We start from the raw sequence: 16,837 nt of genomic DNA on the forward strand, positions 1-16,837 counted from the left end.
TGATGCGTGATGCCTAGTATGGTTAGTGTTTGTCTTAGTGGTAAAGGCTGTCCATTCGAGGTGACTGAAAAGTGTGAGCTGGATTTGTCTTTCTGGGATTAAAAAGCGTGATTGAAGACTCTTGTAAAGATGCAGTCTGTCCTGGGGGAGCCATTGTGATATTTTATATTTCATAATTCTGATACTTTTAACCTTGAATTGAGCTTCTCGCCATAATTTCAGTTTGTATCATATTCAAATTGGTGGAATGCATGTATAGTGCTATTGTATAAAGGCAAAGGGCAAAAAAGATGAGTGTTCAAATTTCAAAGGTATAAGTTTGTTGAGTATTCCTGGGAAATTATATGGGAGGGTATTGACTGAGAGGGAGAAGGCATGTACAGAGCATCAGAATGGGGAAGAGCAGTGTGGTTTCAGAAGTGGTAGAGGATGTGTGGATCAGGTACTTGCTTTGAAGAATGTATGTGAGAAATACTTAGAAAAACAGATGGATTTGTATGTAGCATTTATGGAGAAGTGGGAGACCAAATTGGAAGTGGAAGGATGGAGTGAAAAGATTTTGAGCAATCAGGCCTGAGCCTACAGGAGGGTGAAAGGCGTGCAAGGAATAGAGTGAATTGGAACGATGTGGTATACCGGAATCGACGTGCTGTCAATGGGTTGAACCAGGGCATGTGAAGCGCTGGGTAAACCATGGAAAGTTTTGTGGGGCTTGGATGTGGAAAGGAAGCTGTGGTTTCGGTGCATTATACATGACAGCTAGAGACTGAGTGTGAACGAATGTGGCCTTTGTTGTCTTTTCTTAGTGATACCTCCCCTATCCCTGGGGAGAGGGGAGAAAGAATACTTCCCACGCATTCCTCACGTGTCGTAGAAGGCGACTAAAGGGGACAGGAGCGGGGGGCTGGAAACCCTCCCCTCCTTGTATTTTAACTTTCTAAAAGGGGAAACAGGAGTCACGCGGGAGTGCTCATCCTCCTCGAAGGCTCAGATTGGGGTGTCTAAATGTGTGTGGATGTAACCAAGATGAGAAAAAAGGAGAGATAGGTAGTATGTTTGAGGAAAGGAACCTGGATGTTTTGGCTTTGAGTGAAACGAAGCTCAAGGGTAAAGGGGAAGAGTGGTTTGGGAATGTCTTGGGAGTAAAGTCAGGGGTTAGTGAGAGGACAAGAGCAAGGGAAGAAGTAGCACTACTCCTGAAACAGGAGTGGTAGGAGTATGTGATAGAGTGTAAGAAAGTACACTCTAGATTGATATGGGTAAAACTGAAAGTGGATGGAGAGAGGTGGATGATTATTGGTGCATATGCACCTGGGCATAAGAAAGATCATGAGAGGCAAGTGTTTTGGGAGCAGCTGAGTGAGTGTTAGTAGTTTTCATGCACGAGACCGGGTTATAGTGTAGGGTGATTTGAATGCAAAGGTGAGTAATGTGGCAGTTGAGGGAATAATTGGTGTACATGGGGCGTTAAGTGTTGTAAATAGAAATGGTGAAGAGCTTGTAGATTTATGTGCTGAAAAAGGACTGGTGATTGGGAATACCTGGTTTAAAAAGAGAGATATACATGAGAGAGCTTGGGAGGTGAGTCACTTGTCAGCTGATGATACAGCGCTGGTGGCTGATTCGTGTAAGAAACTGCAGAAGCTGGTGAATGAGTTTGGTAAAGTGTGTGAAAGAAGAAAGCTGAGAGTAAATGTGAATAAGAGCAAGGTTATTAGGTACAGTAGAGTTGAGGGACAAGTCAATTGGGAGTTAAGTTTGAATGGAGAAAAACTGGAGGAAGTGAAGTGTTTTAGATATCTGGGAGTGGATTTGGCAATGGATGGAACCATGGAAGTGGAAGTGAATCATAGGATGGGGGAGGGGGCAAAAGTTCTGAGAGCGTTGAAGAATGTGTGGAAGTCGAAAATGTTATCTCGGAAAGCAAAAATCGGTATGTTTGAAGGAATAGTGGTTCCAACAATGTTATACCGTTGCGAGGCGTGGGCTACAGATAGAGTTGTGTGGAGGAGGGTGGATGTGCTGGAAATTAGGTGTTTGAGGACAATATGTGGTGTGAGGTGGTTTGATCAAGTAAGTAATAATAGGGTAAGAGAGATGTGTGATAATAAAAAGAGTGTGGTTGAGAGAGCAGAAGAGGGTGTTTTGAAATGGTTTGGTCACATGGAGGGAATGAGTGAGGAAAGATTGACAAAGAGGATATATGTGTCAGAGGTGGAGGAAACGAGGAGAAGTGAAACACCAAATTGGAGATGGAAAGATGGAGTGAAAAAGATTTTGCGTGATTGGAGCCTGAACATGCAGGAGGGTGAAAGGCGTGCAAGGAATAGAGTGAATTGGAACGATGTGGTATACTGTGGTCGACATGCTGTCAATGGATTGAACCAGGGCATGTGAAGCATCTGGGGTAAACCATGGAAAGTTCTGTGGGGCCTGGATGTGGAAAGGGAGCTGTGGTTTCGGTGCATTATTACATGACAGCTAGAGACTGAGTGTGAACGAATGTGGCCTTTGTTGTCTTTTCCTAGCGCTACCTCGTGCACATGCAGGGGCAGGGGGTTGTTATTTCATGTGTGACGGGGTTGCGATGGGAATAAATAAAGGCAGACAGTATGAATTATATACATGTGTATATATGTATATGTCTGTGTGTGTATATATATGTATATGTTGAGATGTATAAGTATGTATATTTGCGTGTGTGGATGTGTATGTATATACATGTGTATGCAGGTGGGTTGGGCCATTCTTTCGTCTGTTTTGTTGCGCTACCTCGCTAACGTGGGAGACAGCGACAAAGCGAAATAAATAAATAAATATCCTTGCACACGTACGGGGGGGAGTGGGGTGCCACTTCATGTGTGGCGGGGTGTCAACAAGAATGGATGAAGGCAGCAAGTATGAATAAGTACATGAGTGTATATGTGTATGTATATGTATGTATACGTTGAAATGTATAAGCATGTATGTGTGCATGTGTGGGCGTTTATGTATATACATGTGTATGTGGATGGGTTAGGCCATTCTTTTGTCTGTTTCCTTGCGCTACCTTGCTAACGAGGATGACAGCGACAAAGTAACATAAATAATTGATATCATACATCCAATTTGACAATAAAGACATTTTATCTACCTTATCTTAATGTAGTGTTGCATGATCGATGTCACTACTGTGGTATCGAGTGTTGTGATGTAACTGTGAGGTTGACTGCATGCAAATGGACCTTCATGTTGATGTTTACCTGAGGGAGAGATTGAAGAGTTGGAGAAAACACTACCCCATGGAGAGCTCCATTGTATACTTTGTCGCAGCCAGCCATGAAGTTGACCAACTGTTTTTTGTCACTGTTGCGGAGGGTGGTCAAATACTTTTTGTGCAAGGATGTGTTGGGAGTGTCAAATGCTCTTTTAATGCCTATTGCAATCAGGACTGTGTGGTTGGGGGTTGTAGTTGGTTGAATCCACTTAGGACATGATAAACGAGCTCATTGTGTAGTATGATGGTAAAGGGTTTAGGTTTGAAGGCATGCTGTGTGAGTCAGAATCATACCCTTGGCATGCATTTGGCTGCTGCTTCCCACAACTGTATGGAGACTAGTCACTCAAGGATTATCTGTAATGATGCCTCCTTCTTCCCTCAAATTGTTTAGCTGTGGAGGGGAATTCTCTTCCTTCTTTTGTATTTCTTTCTTCATATGATGTTTCTTCCTACAAACACTTACAAAACCCTGATCAATATTCTTACTCTCTTACATCCAAGATGGCCTTGATTAGGGCATGATATTTGCTCATGCCATGGTTACTGACGAAAAAGTGAGTGCATGATCTAGGAAATGAAGGAGGTCCAGTGAAATTTTGTTTCCATATAATGAGTGATGGCTAGCCAGTCTGCTTTTGGGTACTTTGTGAAATATTTTTCAATGAATGTGTTGATTGGGTGGGATAGATAGAGTTATCAGGATGGGCATGTTGTCAGAGGATAATTCATGCAACATAATCAGTTGGTCCTTGTGTGTAGTGCTAAACAAAACTCAACACAGGTCTGTGTGTGTAATGATAATTATGTTGTAGTTGGTACTATTGAAGTTATGTCTATATGTATGGTATCTCTGCTTCCTGTCCAAGAAATCTCATCCATCATTGTGAGAATCATGCAGCTCTCAGGAAGCCTGCCACATCCAATGGTCAAGACCATAAAGTGTAGATATGTTATGCCATGTGCAGCGTGCAGGGCAATTGAGTAGTAAGTGTTTGGTGTCTTCATTTTGGTAGCTGGATCATGGTCATGAAATCATGGGATATGTTGAAATAATGTTTGTAGTGTTGCAGGGATGAGTGATGTCCAGAGCATAAATGGGAAAGTGTGACTCTAATAGGTGTGTCTGGTGGGGTTAAGTTGCAGACCAAGCTGGAAGGGTGGTTGTTCAATGCTTGACAATCATTTCTTTGTATGTATTTTGTCATTGTTAAATTTGCTGAGGAGGGGGCATCTGCAAGTTGAGGTTACTGAGATGTGAGGCAGGGTAGTCCTAATTGGGGTTGGTGGTTAGTTATGGAGTGTTTGGGAGGGAGGGATCTAGAGCTGTTGGATAGAATTTGAGCATGTTAAGGTGGAACCATATTGAGAGGATCTTGTTTCATTGTATGGTTGAGTTTGCACCTGCTAGGCAGAAAGTGATTGTGAGGCATAGTTTAGGGAAGTGAATGAAATGTCTGTGTAGGATGGTGGATTCTTTTTCTTGTCCAAATCTAGTTTTAGATTTCATTCCCAGGGTTAAATGTTTGTGTATTCCCATTGTGTAGATATTATTGGTGAGGGAAATGATTGCTGTGTTTTATATGTGATGCCTCAAATGGTTGTGGTTTTGTACAGTGAGAGTAACTGTCCATTTAAGGTAACTGGAGGGTGTAAGCTAGATGTTAGTCTATCTGGAGTTCAAACGGTGATTTGAAGACATTTATGGAGATGCAGACATTCTGTTCTGATTTAGATGACTTTCCAACTAAGTAATGTAATAAAGTTTATTTTTTCCTGCCAAGGTGTTGGGGTTTTGTGATTGTAAGGTCATCTGCATATGAAAAGACCTTCCTCTTGTGCTTTGCTAAAGGTAATGGGGGTCATTTGGGAAACGATTGAAGAGGGTTGGTGAAAGAACTGCACCTTGGGAAATAGCAATAGAGCCAAGTGCTCTGAAGGTGAAGCCAACACCATTTTTTTATAAAAATTACAGGTTTTTTATTATTATTATTTTACTTTGTCGTTAGCGAGGTAGTGCAAGGAAACAGAAGAAAGGAATGGCCCAACCCACCCACATACACATGTATATACATACATGTCCACACACACAAATATACAAACCTATACATCTCAACATATACATATATATATATACACACAGACATATACATATATACAAATGTACATAAGTCATACTATATTTATTTATTTTGCTTTGTCGCTGTCTCCCGCGTTAGCGAGGTAGCGCAAGGAAACAGACGAAAGAATGGCCCAACCCACCCACATACACATGTATATACATACACGTCCACACATGCAAAATATACATACCTATACATTTCAACGTATACATATATATACACACACAGACATATACATATATACACATGTACATAATTCATACTGTCTGCCTTTATTCATTCCCCTCGCCATCCTGCCACACATGAAATAACATAATTCATAATGTCTGCCTTTATTCATTCCCATCGCCACTCCGCCACACATGAAATAACAGCCCCCTCCGCCCGCATGTGCACAAGATAGCGCTAGGAAAAGACAAAAAAGGCCACATTTGTTCACACTCAGTCTCTAGCTGTCATGTATAATGCACCGAAACCAAAGCTCCCTTTCCAAATCCAGACCCCACAGAACTTTCCAAGGTTTACCCCAGACGCTTCACATGCCCTGGTTCAATCCATTGACAGCACATCGACCCCGGTATACCACATTGTTCCAGTTCACTCTATTCCTTGCACGCCTTTCACCCTCCTGCATGTTCAGGCTTCGATCACTCAAAATCTTTTTCACTCCCATCTTTCCACCACCAATTTGGTCTCCCCCTTCTCGTTCCCTCCACCTCTGACACATATATGCTTATAGTCAATCTTTCCTCACTCATTCTCTCCATGTGCCCAAACCATTTCAAAACACCCTCTTCTGCTACCTCAACCACACTCTTTTTACCACCACACATCGCTCTTACCCTTTCATTGCTTACTCGATCAAAGCACCTCACACCACATATTGTCCTCAAGCATCTCATTTCCAGCACTTCCACCCTCCTTCACACAACTCCATCTATAGCCCATGCCTCGAAACCATATAATATTGTTGGAACCACTATTCCCTCAAACATACCCATTTTTGCTTTCCGAGATAATGTTCTCAACTTCCACACACTCTTCAACGCTCCCAGACCTTTTGCCCCCTCCCCCACCCTATGATTCACTTCCACTTCCATGGTTCCATCCACTCCCAGATATCTAAAACACTTCACTTCCTCCAGTTTTTCTCCATTAAAACTTACCTCCCAATTGACTTGGCCCTCAACCCTACTGTACCTAATAACCTTGCTCTTATTCACATTTACTCCCAGCTTTCTTCTTTCACACACTTTACCAAACTCAGTCACCAGCTTCTGCAGTTTCTCACATGAATCAGCCACCAGTGCTGTATCATCAGCGAACAACAACTGACTCACTTCCCAAGCTCTCTCATCCACAACAGACTGCATACTTGCCCCTCTTTCCAAAACTCTTGCATTCACCTCCCTAACCCCATCCATAAACAAATTAACCATGGAGACATCACACACCCCTGCCACAAACCTACATTCACTGAGAACCAATCACTTTCCTCTCTTCCTACACTTACACATGCCTTACATCCTTAATAAAAACTTTTCACTGCTTCTAACAACTTGCCTCCCACACCATATATTTTTAATACCTTCCACAGAGTAACTCTATCAACTCTATCATATGCCTTCTCCAGATCCATAAATGCTACATACAAATCCATTTGCTTTTCTAAGTATTTCTCACATACATTCTTCAAAGCAAACACCTGATCCACACATCCTCTACCACTTCTGAAACCACACTGCTCTTCCCCAATCTGATGCTCTGTACATGCCTTCACCCTCTCAATCAATTCCCTCCCATATAATTTCCCAGGAATACTCAACAAACTTATACCTCTGTAATTTGAGCACTCACCTTTATCCACTTTGCCTTTGAACAATGGCATTATGCAAGCATTCTGCCAATCCTCAGGCACCTCATCATGAGTCATACATACATTAAATAACCTTACCAACCAGTCAACAATACTGTCACCCCCTTTTTTAATAAATTCCACTGCAATACCATCCAAACCCACTGCCTTGCCGGCTTTCATCTTCCGCAAAGCTTTTACTACCTCTTCTCTGTTTACCAAATCATTTTCCCTAACCCTCTCACTTTGCACACCACCTTAACCAAAACATACTATATCTGCCACTCTATCATCAAACACATTCAACAAAATTTCAAAATACTCACTCCATCTCCATCTCACATCACCACTACTTGTTATCACCTCCCCATTTGCTCCCTTCACTGAAGTTTCCATTTGTTCCCTTGTCTTATGCACTTTATTTACCTCCTTACAAAACATCTTTTTATTCTCCCTAAAATTCAATGATAGTCTCTCACCCCAACTCTCATTTGCCCCTCTTGCACCTTTCTGTTGACGTCCTGCCTCTTTATTTTATACATTTCCAAGTCATTTGCATTATTTCCCTGCAAAAATCGTCCAAATACGTCTCTCTTCTCTTTCACTAATAATCTTGCTTCTTCATCCACCACTCACTACCCTTTCTAATCTGCCCACCTCCCACAAGCATCTTTTGTGCAAGCCAACACTGCTTCCCTAAATACATCCCATTCTTCCCCCATTCTTTTGTTCTCACCTTTTTCTGGTACTTCCTCACACAAGTCTCCTTCCCAAGCTCACCTACTCTCACCACTCTCTTCACCCCAACATTCTCTCTTCTTTTCTGGAAACCTCTACAAATCTTCACCTTCACCTCCACAAGATAATGATCAGACATCCCTCCAGTTGCACCTCTCAGCACATTAACATCCAAAAGTCTCTCTTCCGCGCACCTATCAATTAACACGTAATCCAATAACGCTCTCTGGCCATCTCTCCTACTTACATACATATACTTATGTATATCTCTTTTTAAACCAGGTATTTCCAATCACCAGTCCTTTTTCAGCACATAAATCTACAAGCTCTTCACCATTTCCATTTACAACACTGAACACCCCATGTACACCAATTATTCCCTCAACTGCCACATTACTCACCTTTGCATTCAAATCACCCATCACTATAACCCGGTCTCGTGCATCAAAACTACCAACATGCTCACTCAGCTGCACCCAAAACACTTGCTTCTCATGATCTTTCTTCTCATGCCCAGGTGCATATGCACCAATAATCACACATCTCTCTCCATCCACTTTCAGTTTTACCCATATCAATCTAGAGTGTACTTTCTTACTCTGTATCACATACTCCCACCACTCCTGTTTCAGGAGTAATGCTACTCCTTCCCTTGCTCTTGTCCTCTCACTAACCCCTGACTTTACTTCCAAGACATTCCCAAACCACTCTTCCCCTTTACCCTTGAGCTTTGTTTCACACAGAGCCAAAACATCCAGGTTCCTTTCCTCAAACATACTACCTATTACAGGTACTCTCCTAAGTATCTCAAAATCATAATTTTGGTATCATGAAAACCATGAAAGTCTTTACACTTTATTATTTCGTGACTAGTTTGTGTTAGAAAAATACATGTGAATTTGCAGTGATGTAGCTAAAAATGTATTCACTATAAATAAATATACAGAGCAGATAGCATAAAAACTTAATTGTAATAAAAGGCATTTAGAAATTTATGGTTCAATGTAAAATTCACGATCAATTCATATAATGCATATTATGGATTCTAAAGTTGTTAAACTTAACCAATCTGTAAGACTATCTATCTATCTATCAATCTTTACTCAGTTTCCATTCATATGGGGAGACCAAATGCAGATATGCACCTTTTATAAACACTAATTTTGAAGAACTGGGGATTGTCAGCCTGAGCCCCAAAGACTACCAAAATGATCCCCATGATAATTCCATTATCACACACAACATTCAAAGCTTCATCTTGTAACTCCTAATGCAAAAATACTTGCATAGATTGTACAACAGCAAAGATGTTAATAACTCCTAATGCAAAAATATTTGCATAGATGGTACAACAGCAAAGATGTTAATATCCTATAACCTCAGCATACCTTGGTACAATAACATTTTTAGTATTAAGCATTTATCTAGAAGAGTTGTAATTCTATTTCATTTTAGTGTTTCTAACAAATGAAGATAATGAAAGCACATATAAACCTCCTCCCACAATTGTTTTTCATAATTAGTTTCTTAATAGTGTTATTATGATTATCATATGCACATGGTAGAGTAGAATACACATACCTTTCCACATCAATATAAAATACCCAAAAGTCTCACATCAATGTATTTCATAGTTATTTCTGGAAAACGTATTGTTTATTGGACTTACAACCATAGAACCGTTATCATATCACATATATGTTGACAAATGTAAATTTGCAAAAAGATGTGAAAAAAACAAACAAACACAATCTTTAAAAGAACTCTCGAATGAACCCTAGTCATCATGGTACTGTACACAATTTTTTTTATAAATGACCTTCAGAATCATAAGCAAATCATTTATGAAGCTAGTCCAGCAATCCTAAGGTACTGCATGCAACATACAATCTTAATTACCAGATTACTTGTAATCAATGAATATGCATTAATGGCTCAAAACAGAATCTTAAAAAATTTCTCCTAACTACAGGTAGAATTTCAGTCCGCATTTCTTGGGATGGAGAAATATTCAGATTTAGGATCTTTTCAAGTTATGGATACAGTTCTGATCTTTCCAGTTTTTAAATACAGCATTACCTGTATGCACCGCATGTACATATGTAAGAAATAAAACATCTACAAACATTTATCTATTGTGACAACCCATAATTTTTCCTTGTCTCTGTTTCTAACAAGTGAAATGAAGACTACGGTAGTGTTTGACAATTTCATTGATGATGCTTTGGGAGATGGATGTACATTGGATATCATGAATGAAAAGAGCACAAGGACAAAAACCAATGAAATAACAGAAACAACTCAGAATAGTAAGGAGTACTATTCCTCAAGTTCAAACTGTGGACACTCATACACTTTTTTGTTGTCTTAAATACATGGATATTTGGACTTTTAGTGTTCACATGTTAAGATCGAAGATCTCCTACCTACATAAATTTCCTCTAAGCCACTTCCTGTACTCTTTGATGTTTATATACAATATCCACAGGAAACTCTGCACTACAGACTTAAATATGCAGATGACATATTTAAATAGCTAAACTTCAACCATACACAAGTACTAATGATGAGATAATGTGGTGGAACTTTGACAGCCATCATCTAAATTCTACCAGCAAAAACAAAGGCTTGCTTCACAGTGGTTGAAATGGGACCTTAACAAGACCTGAGCTACCTAATTTACTCATACTTCAGATTCATTCTTTGTCCTATCACTTCTTTTGCATAAAGGAATTTTTTTTTATTAATGCAAATACCAACAAGGCCCATTTTCTTATAATACCCTCCTTGTATAATTCTAATAGTATGAATCTCTGCCCACCAGACAAAGCACATCTATAAATTCTTTTATAACCACTCTTCACTAGTAGGGATTCATATGGTTAGAGTTGGTCCCAGGAAGAAATTAAATATATATGGCGGAACAGCCTTAATATCTGTTTTGAACTGATAATCTCCTTTGTGCACTGGATTCAGTTTTGATTTGCAATTAATGCACTTGATTGAGGATATATGCAGTTTTGGTTCATGTGAGCCAATGCCTTCAAACAAAGCACCAACAAATTCAACTTGATCACCTATGTCTACTCCTAACATAAAATCCTGAAATGTACTATCAGCTGTTAGGATGACTTGAGAGCCTTCACTACCAAATTTCCAATATGAAGAACTCATTGCAATCTTAATATCAAAGGTATACTCATTCCAAGTTTCCAGTGTACACATGTCAGATCCCAATACATTGTGCAACAGCTTACAGCGCTCATTCTGGGTTGTCACAACCTTGCTTTTTGGACATGGGGATAATTTCTGACCTAAGTAACACCTCAGGGGCCTTTCTAATGCTACTGGTAATACAGACATAAGCATCTGAGGTAAGTTGTAAACACTGATAATATTCACTTGTACAACAGACCCCTGCCACTTCACAACTGTTCCCTGAAGAGGCAAACAACCATGCACAGTAATAGCTCTTGAATCTTTTGATGGCAAACAAACATTCTTGAAATTATCCCACTGGAGACTAGAGTGTCGTGATGCTGGTGACTTTACAAAAGAGCTGGGTTGAAAGAATGTTAGTAGCATCCCCATTACTACAATTAACTTACAGACGAAAATAAGGTTTGGCCACCAATTCTTCATAATCCACATTAGACACATGCTACAGAAAAATATAAGCACCAATGATTGATAATCCATTCCAATGTGTAAGCCAAGACATGCACAGACGAAGGCTGGCCCTACCAGCAGCACAAAGGAACTCACAGTGGGCAACAAGACCATTAAGGACCACCCAGCAATAGGATACAGTATGTCAATTGGTGTAGCCACCTTATGGGATGCAACAACAGCCAAATGATACCATACAACACTGACCAAGTGTGATGGGAGATAAGAAGGCCCACTGGACACCAAAACACTCAGCTGAAGACCAAACCACAACAAATGGAGTAATGGTCCTATTCCTAAGTGCAGCCTTATCCTCCACCAGACATCAATGTGGTTTTCAGCAAGGATGTGTTCTAGACCTGTTCCTGTAGTAACAGAGACCAGCCAATGGCCAATGTTTCCATAAATGCTTGGAGTTATAGCTGATATGTAGAGTAATATAGAAAAAAACTGCCACTTTGTCAGTTTTTCTGGGACCAACAAAAATGTTGAAATAGCAGAAATCCACATGACAGGTAAAAATATTAACATTAGTCTGGGTGAAGTTAATGGAACTGTACTGAGATAAAGAAATACAGCTAATGACATAGCAGCATATGGCTTCCAGGATCTGGCTTTAAACCGACCCTCTGCCTGTACTACATCTAATTCTGGACAGAAATGAGAAAACACAACCGTCCATGTGTGAAAACAGTTAAAACGCTTTCTGTTGAGTATCAAGTGGACTGATGACACTAACATCACTATGAGAGATACAAAAGACATAATGACTGGAAGAATAATTGCTACATGTTCTGCCTGAAAAAATGACAAAAAACCAGCTAATAAGCATACAATAATTCCAACAGTAACTGGAGTTAACATCCTTAAAATTCTACCTACATAATTGGTTAGAGTAATACCAAGAAAATGCACACAATTCTCACAAATCTCCTCTAGTAGCCTTTGAGGCCAATGCAATGCCTGGAGGAGGCGTGATCTAGGTGTCATGGGTGAGATGAGAGTCAGAAAATGATGGAGGGGAGGAACACGACCCTGACAGTAAAGGACTGATGCTGAAACTATGTGTTCCTCGGTAAATCTCTCCCCACCATAGCGTTCCTCCAGGTTGGTATGGCTCTCTGGGTGCTTGTGGTTCTGTAAAAATGATAAGTCACTTTAGACTGTCTTTAATCAACTATCTGTATGTGATAAAATATTTTATGACTAATCGTCAGCATTCATTACATAAAAATATATACAGAGAAATAGGTTTACTAAATAAATAAGTAGGGAGCACTTTAATCATCTAAGCTTGTCAATTACACAAACTACAGTATAATCTTGAGAAAAAACCCAGTGATTCTAATGAAGCTTGAAAGTCAGCAACACTTTCCATAAATCTGCTGTAGCAGAACACTTTAATTTACAAATCCCTTGTTTACAACAGCTCCTACAGCCTCACAATGTTTCTAAAAACTCCATTACCAACTCCCTTATTTACAACAGCTCCTACAGTCCCAAATGTTTCTAAAAACTCCATTGCCATGTCAAAACTCATTACTATCAGCTGTCATTACCAGACAATCATGGATATATGGTTTTAAAAACTAGAAAATGTTGCATTTCACATTTGCCAAAATTACAATAATAAGTAAATACAACCACTTGTGAAGATGCCAAATACACTAGTCAACAGTATCTTAAAATCTTTTTTGCCCCACGAACAAAAATACGTAGACCTTACAGTACTCTTTAACCAAATTTGAATCTGTTTTTAGAATTTTTTATCAGGCATCATTTTTAAGTGATGAAGCAGTAAAATTTTACAAGTGTATATTACTCATTCATAAATAAGGTTGGTATTACTCTTAAAAATCTTTACTCTAAAATGAAGAAGTGTATGATTTTTGTCCTAATTTGGCCTCAGGAACATCCCTTCTTAATGTCCAACAGTAATCTACTAACATAAGGGGTTCCATTTTCCTTGGTACTACTTATCCATGTCCAAAATGTCCTAAAGAAATTTTTTACCATGCTCATCACTGACTGCCCTAAGATTTCCCAGGAAAAAGTATTAGTGTGAGTCCAAAAAATGAATTTTCTGACTCGTACTCCACCCAAGAGGTTTGTATGAAGTCAATAGATCTTTCACAACATCACAGTAGTTTTCTGATCTGTGATTTCCCAAAAAATCTTTGCAAACTCTCTTAAATGATAACTCTATTTCTACCTTCCTAACCAATCCATCCATAAACAAATTAAACAACCAAGAGGACATCACACACCCCTACTGCGGACAAATCTTAAATGGGTACCAGTCACTCTCCTCTCTTCCAACTCGAACACATGCCGTACATCCTTGGTAAAAACTTTTCACTGCTTCTAGCAGCTTACCTCCAACACCATATAATCTTAAGACCTTCCACAAAGCATCTCTATCAACCCTATCATAAGCATTCTCCAGATCCACAAATGCTACATACAAATCCATCTGTTTTTCCAAGTATTTCTCACAACTTTCTTCAAAGCAAACACCTGATCCATACATCCTCTGCAACTTCTGAAACTACACTGCTCTTCCCAAATCTGATGCTCTTTACATGCCTTCACCCTCTCAATCAATACCATCCCATATAATTTCCTAGGAATACTCAACAAACTTATGCCTCTTCCTTCCAAAACATCTTTTTATTCTCCCTAAAATTCAATGATACTCTCTCACCCCAACTCTCATTTGCCCTCTTTTTCAACCCTTGCACCTTTCTCTCTGGCCTCCAGCTACTTCCTTTTATACATCTCCCAGTCATACTTAGTTGCTGCTTCCTACATTAGCAAGGTAGTGCCAAGAACAGATGAAGAAAGGCTGCATTTGCTCATATCCATTCTGTAGGTCATATGCAATGCAACAAAACCAATAGCCCCTATCCACATCCAGGCCCTACAGACCTTTCCATGGCTTCTCCTGGAAGCTTCAAATGCCACTGACAACACAATGACCCTGTATACCAAATTGTTCTAATTCACTTTACTAAGCTCATGCACATCTTTCACCCTTCTGCCTGTTTAGGCCTCAATCACTCAAAAATTTTTTTTTACCCTATTCTTTCATCTCCAATTTGCTCTCTCCCTTCTCCTTGTCCCTTTTACATTTGACATATATCCTCTTTGGCAACCTCTCTTTACTCATTCTTTCCATATGTCCAACCCATTTCAACATACTCTCTTCAGCTCTCTCAACCACACTTTTTATCATCACACCCCTCTCTTACCCTTTTATTACTTACTTGACCAAACAAAAACAAATTCACACCACATTCTATCCTCAAACATTTCACTTCCAACACATCCATCCAGATCAACCAAGTTACACCAAATGGGAACACGCCATCTCTTACTCTATATTTGACATGAAATACCAACTCTTTCAGCTACACAGTCAACACCTTTAGTTGAATTATAAAACAGTATCACTTTCATTTCCTTTTTGTTACAATCACTCAATTTCTTACCTTTGTTCTGGCCTTATACGGCACTATTTGTATCCCTTCTTCACTACAGGAGAAAACACTCTCAATTTCTTCTGCTTTACTTACCACAGTTCTTTTGCACTTCCCTTCTGTTACTGCAAATACTTCCTACTAATGACATTTTTTGTGATGCAAGCTGTCTAGCTAATTTCAAGCTGGTGAAAAAATCGTCAAACGTGGCATTTCTTCCAATTCCATGCAAGAGAGTTGTGAGCTTTAGTACAACATGCATTCCTAATTCATGAGTTCTCTCCATCTCTACCTGTGTGCATTTCAATATATGATGCATAATATGTGTCAGCATCTGCCAGAACCCAGAATCTTAGACCATATTTGGCAGGTTTTGATGGCATGTATTGAGTGTACCTACAATGTTCCCTATATGGATAGAATTGGTCATCAATGGTAAAATAGTCTCTATGTTGGTAGCAATGTTGAGAATTTTCTACAAATCCATCTAACAGCAGTGAGGGTACTGTTTCATGTAGCTGGATTATCAAAACTTAATGTGCTGCAAACTCTTCAAATCTGTTGACTGCCATGGTTTTGGAAAATACAGGAGGGCCCAACAGGGGATATCACAACTAACTCACTGCTTGATTTTTGCTTTTGTAGACTCCTCTTACAATAAACAAGCCTATATAAGCATGAAGTTCATCAAGTGTCAATAGTTTCCAGTCGCTGTTCATCTGTTTTCCTTGCCTGTTTGTTTCATTCATAATAGTAGTCATCATACTGTTATCAAAGATAAGATCAAAAGCGGAAGATTAGTTCTGAGTTATTCTACTAGTAGCATATGAAGTAATTCCACTGTGTGTTGTCACAACATTCAATGAAGCCGAATGACCTTGTGGGTGGATGGAGCTGTCAAACATCACTTATCACCTGACAGTGCATACATAAACTTGTCATCTCTTCTGGCAGCACGTGAGATCGTAGCAGTAACATCTGTCTGACAATCATCGTCACTAAAACTGTTATCTGTATCAGAACTGTCAACTGAAGTGTTGCCAGGAGGAGGAATAAATTCATTACTTATATCATTCAATTCTTTGTCTATGTTACTAGTTGCTAATAGATCCCTAATTTGTTCATCATTCAAATTTTTTGGATGGGACATGCTAGAGGTACAAGAACATGATGTGAAACTGCAAGAAGTTACAGTACTGATACAACCCTTGCAGCGAGACCTAAGCACTTGCTCATCGAAAGTGTTCAATAAGCATGTTGTTCTGGATATTCGATATGTGTAATGTTCTGGAATAAAACAGATTAATTTATTGAGTACATAAATGTTTTGTTTAGTAGGGCAGTTCTAATAAAATACTATAGTCCTGCATTATTGCAAAAATTATATATTTTGTACTGCTCATATCTAGAAGACAATGCTCATATATTTCAAATAAATAACTTGGTGTTAATTAGACGCCAGTCACGCACTGATGGTGAATTGGTCCACAACACGCCAAATCAAAAGTGTTGAGAGTACAAAGGAATTCACAGAAAGAAAATGACAAATTATGAAGTCACAAGGTGCAAATCTATTTCAAACAACTAAATGAAAAATATTGAACGTTTTGGCATTGCTGGGGTCAATATGACCCCATTATGCATCCCTGGGTTAATGAAACCCTAAGCACATTGAAGTCTATCTAAAAAGACGAAATATGCGATTACCAGTTATCGC

At 39.3% G+C, this 16,837-nt stretch overlaps 1 protein-coding gene across 2 annotated transcripts in view; it reads right to left on the reverse strand.

The window, feature by feature from the left end:
* Nucleotides 1-8,814: 8,814 nt before the first annotated feature.
* Nucleotides 8,815-16,837, reverse strand: part of wfs1 (wolframin ER transmembrane glycoprotein wfs1) — an 81,266-nt gene continuing 73,243 nt past the window's right edge. For both annotated transcript variants that reach the window (XM_071666723.1, XM_071666724.1), the window contains one exon: nucleotides 8,815-12,778. In XM_071666723.1, coding sequence (XP_071522824.1) covers nucleotides 10,847-12,778 — 1,932 coding nt within the window. In that variant the 3' untranslated portion in view covers nucleotides 8,815-10,846. The remainder of the gene's footprint in view (nucleotides 12,779-16,837) is intronic.

Source organism: Panulirus ornatus, chromosome 11, assembly GCF_036320965.1.
Source record: "Panulirus ornatus isolate Po-2019 chromosome 11, ASM3632096v1, whole genome shotgun sequence".
NCBI classification, from domain to species: Eukaryota; Metazoa; Arthropoda; class Malacostraca; order Decapoda; family Palinuridae; genus Panulirus; species Panulirus ornatus.